General features: G+C 37.5%; 1 protein-coding gene across 1 annotated transcript in view; it reads right to left on the reverse strand.

Moving 5' to 3' along the window:
- NOL11 (nucleolar protein 11) overlaps positions 1 to 4,477 on the reverse strand; it is an 11,627-nt gene extending 7,150 nt beyond the window's left edge. Inside the window, 7 exon segments of the mRNA XM_010083450.1 lie at positions 717 to 914; positions 1,308 to 1,446; positions 2,007 to 2,064; positions 2,279 to 2,424; positions 3,020 to 3,076; positions 3,546 to 3,662; positions 4,361 to 4,477. Coding sequence (XP_010081752.1) covers positions 717 to 914; positions 1,308 to 1,446; positions 2,007 to 2,064; positions 2,279 to 2,424; positions 3,020 to 3,076; positions 3,546 to 3,662; positions 4,361 to 4,477 — 832 coding nt within the window.
- Between the last annotated feature and the right edge of the window lie 177 nt (positions 4,478 to 4,654).

The following is a 4,654-nucleotide window of genomic DNA, read 5'->3' on the forward strand; positions in this document are numbered from 1 at the left end:
GAAAGAGAGAGATGTTACAAACCCAAAAAGCAACATAAATGCTACATTTGCCTTTGCTACTTTCAGTTAAAGACACTTGAAGAAATGCAAGTAACTGTTTCAAAATAGCTCCCTGCGTAATACATTCAACATGAGGAATTAAGTCATTCTGGTTAGACCGTAAGAAAAATATTTAAAGATGAGTTAGTTTTCCAGTGAAGAGCTTTAAACAAGAAGCTGTGGCAAGAGGGACAGCAGCCAGTGTGGCTTTCAGTCAGGAAGAACATTTTTTTATAAAATGCTATGTTCAGTGGCTTAAATTTCAGTGATCCTGTGCTTCAGAAGTTTAGGCATGAGACAGAAGTGTTTGTTTTACTTATTTTAGACACTGATTTCTTATAGGACATTAGGTCTGTTTCCCTGCATGGGTCCTTTTGCAAGTGTCCAAGTCCTGCTTTCAATTCCCCTCCACCATGAGTTCTCTTGCTGCACCTTTTCAACTGTTTCACAAACAGCACGAAAACAAATACCGACACACAACAGTGACTATAGTCCTGCAGCCCACTACGCAGCTTATTGTTAAAAGTCATCTTTCAGCTAGTGCTCTGAATGGCACAGCTCAACTTTGGACTAGTTTCAAGAGCCAAGTAACATTTTATTTGCACTATTTTCTAGTTAGTGCTTTGCATAAGGAAATTTTAGACCTTACAACATCTTAATCTGACTTTTCAAGTTACCTTTGGATTCTTCTCCAGATGCAGCCAGACTTCCTAATACTGCAATGTGATCTTTATCAAGAACAACAAAAGAAGTTCCTTTTAGAGCACGTCCAGATACTGAGAGGTTTAGTAGTAGTGACTTGGACAAAATTTGCTCTTCCTCTTCAGTACTTTGCTGCAGAGGTATCAGAACCTTGTACACAGAGTCATTGGAACCTGTCAAAGAAAAGTGATGGCACTTTTATCATCTGTTATTGTGGAAAAACTATTTGATATGATATAATACAGCAAGAGTACATTCAAAGAGAAAAAAATCCAGTGAGTGCTGAAAGAAGAAATTATATAGGCTATTTAAAGGACACATTATGATACAAAGCAGCAAAATTACAGCTAGCACGAGATCTGTAACATACAAATGATAACATTTATGAAGAGTCAGCCTTTGCAGCCATGAAAGTATCAGGAAGATTTAATTACTACTTCACTAGCTGCTTTAGAAAGTTCAAAGAGCTAAAAATATTAAATAGTCATTCATAAATATAATAATTTTATGTCCTTCCATACCATTCGTTGTGTTACTACCACATCCCATTAGAAAAAATAACTTACACAAACACAGAAGTGTGATTATTTGATTTTTTATATATGCTGTGAAACTCAATGGCTTAGATAATTCCTGTTGTTCAAGCTTGTATTTGTGCAGACTGTTCATCTTCAGTTTCTGTACGTAGACAAAAAAATCCCCATCCTAAAACAAAACAGAAAATAAAGTTTTCCTTTAATTTACACAAAGAAGAGATAATAGAAATTCATATATTAGTACTGCTTAACATTGAATGTTAAGCAAAATTAGGAATTTGTGTTTTCTACAGGACATAGTTCATAAAAGTCTGCAGACTCAAGCACAGAAAGAAAACTATAATTTGATGCAATAAAGGGATTCACAAGAAGCAGCATTTGAATAAAGACGGATTAATGTATAATTCTTTTTTTAAAAATATAAATCCTATTTAATAAGTTCTTCACAATGAACAAGCATTTGAGGGCAACAAAGAGTCACACAATTGCCTACTATAGTTAATCTGAATTGTTCTCTGAAGTTCCAAGAGCCAGGCTTCTCATCCCTGAAAGCAACACAACTTCAATTTAACTGTTGTATCAGAAACAACACATACTTAGGATACTGATTAAACAGGATAATGATTTCACTAAAAGTTCTTAAAATCCAATTAAATAGGCGGTGGATTTTAGAAAAGGCACTTAGATTTGCGGCTATGAAAGTTTTTTTAAAGAAAGTATTGAACTCACTTTCTCAGTGGTGAAAATTAAGACAGGTTGCTGACCTTCCATAAAAGCTTCACTCCACCTGAAACCAGAAAACCTAATTTAGAAGACATTCATACAGCTATCTGTATAAATAATTTTAAGATTTTAAAAACAATGTGTTGTAAAAAACCCACCCAACCCCAAGATTTTGGTCTTCAGCTTTCTCCCCATCCCCTCAAAAAAGGGAACAACTTTCACCATCATCATCAGTTCCTTTGAGAAAGAAGCAAGCTTCATAAAGTTGTAACACTTACTTGATGACTTCGTCTGAGATAATGTTTTCAATTTCTTGCTGTGGGGCTTCCAAAAGGACATCTAAAGTTCGAACACCACCTCTTTTGAATAGTACCACTGGCCCTCCATTGGGTAGTGAATGTATTCTGTATACATCAGCTGAAAGCTATACAGAAAAAAAAATTCCATGTTCTTTCAAACAGTACCTTGACAGCCAAGTGTTTTATCTGTGATTTTTCTTAATTTCTTTAAATAAACAAGTAAAAGAAGAATGATGAATCTGTAAGATTTCTAATAATGCACACCTAGTAGTTGCCAATTTTCTGAAATGCTACAAATATCGCAAATCACCACCCAACAAAAAGCCAGGAAAGCATCCTTGTTAGCATCACATTTCTGAATCACATCAGAAAAAACATAATTGAGGGTAAGGAGTGCAAACAACTGGTATACAGCAGAACTCAAAGTGTTGTTTAAACACAGCCATCAGCAGAACAGGAAAATTTAAATTTGAACATAATTCACCATCTTTAAAGAAAGTCCTCTGAAACTTTGGACTTGGAATACCAATAGTTTTAAAGACAAATATTTTGATGATCAAGTCTCTCAGTCCAAGTGGATTCCTTGCAACACTCCAGACCACCATGAAGCACAATGGTCAGCTAAAATACAGAATTACCAGTTCTACGAAAACGAGCATCTCTTCCCTCCTCCAGGATTCCAAACATTAACAGAAAAGTGAACGTATGTAAGAGACTTACCGTTGCTTTGAACACTTTGTCCAAGTTAATATCTTTGTCCTTCCATATTCTTAAAACCTTTAAGAGAAGCATCATTTTCTAAGCACAGTGAAACAGTAATACATAGACTTCTCAGCATGCAAAATACTAGCAACTGCACAGCCCTGAAACACAGAGGGAACTATTCAGAAAGCATTCACAGTAACCTGAGTGAAACTGACCCAGGGGAAGCTTGCATGGGAAGAAGCTGAAGCAGAAACAAGAACACAAACCAAGCTCAGAAATCTTGAATTGGTAAGAAAGGACAGGAAAGGTTAAAGGTATGGAAAAAGATACAGCAGAATTCTAAACGAAAGTAGATCCAAGTGATGGAGACAGATTAAGATACAGATGACCTGATCTGGAAAAGAATGTTTCAAGGAGAACAACGAAAGGTCAGGAAAGAAAAAAAATACAGCACTGCTGATTTCTTCCCTATCTACATTTACTCAGAAGACTCACTACATCTTTTTTTTTTTTTCCTTTAAGAAAAGATAAAAGCTCTCACCTTGTCATCATGAATAGCTATATATTCATGAGTTTCAAAGTTGCATACAACTGGACACGTGATAATCTGCCCATGTTTAACCGACCAACAACCCAGTGGCTTCTGATCCGAAACCTAGAAGAGTCAGAACAAAGATACTGTAATTCAAATACAATGTGGTACACTTTTGGGATTTTTCTCATGACAGAAAGGAAATGCAAGGTAGCCACATCTGATTTGAATTAGAATATTAAAATACGGGAACTGCTATACTCAGAAACTCTGCTTGAGCATTCCTGTTTCTGACTTCAGTACCAAAACTTTAAGAATAACCTGAAAGACCTCCACATTCATTAGAATTATTTATTTTCATATAAGAAATAACTTTGGCCTGTAATAGTCAGATGGGCTTATGCCATGAAGCACAGGTATGATGCACGGCTTTTCCAAAGCGAAGACACTGCTTTGACTCACTGATACAACCATGCACAGAACCATGCTTTTCCTCTTCCTATTTCAGTGTAACTTATTGAGACCAAGAGCAATGGATTTCACTGTCTAAACGTGTGATTTACATCCGGCTGCTCTGAGGGTACTCAAACCCCTCTCCTCAGTCTCCACTGGGCATATTTACCAACATATTTATTGTCTCACGTATGGTCTTGGCAGTGGGACTAAACAGCCCACAGGAGATTGTATCATGAATCCACTATGATACAATCCCTAGACACATGAATACAAAAGCAAATTAAACATGTAAAGCCAAATATTTTCCTGAACTCTCTCATTATGTTCTACTGACATATATGCACACATTAAAAACCACCAGGCCATACTTTCAATTTCAAGTGCTGCAAACTCAATCTTTCACCCTCCAGCCGACAGGAAGGCAGCTGACACACTACTGACAGCCGGACAAAGCGCCTCTCACCCTGGCTACAGAAACCGGCCATACCCTGCAGCTGCAGGATGGAAGCGTTTCTCGGAACGGGGAATGGAGAGAGAAAATCAGCAAGAGGAGAAATACGCAAACAACCACCTCAGCCGACACCCGCTCCGCTGGCAGACACACCGGGGCCAGCAGCAGAGCGCAGGTGAGCAGGGCAGGGCTGGGATGGGCAGAGCCGGGC

Source organism: Pterocles gutturalis, unplaced genomic scaffold, assembly GCF_000699245.1.
Source record: "Pterocles gutturalis isolate BGI_N339 unplaced genomic scaffold, ASM69924v1 scaffold44620, whole genome shotgun sequence".
In the NCBI taxonomy this organism is placed as follows: Eukaryota; Metazoa; Chordata; class Aves; order Pterocliformes; family Pteroclidae; genus Pterocles; species Pterocles gutturalis.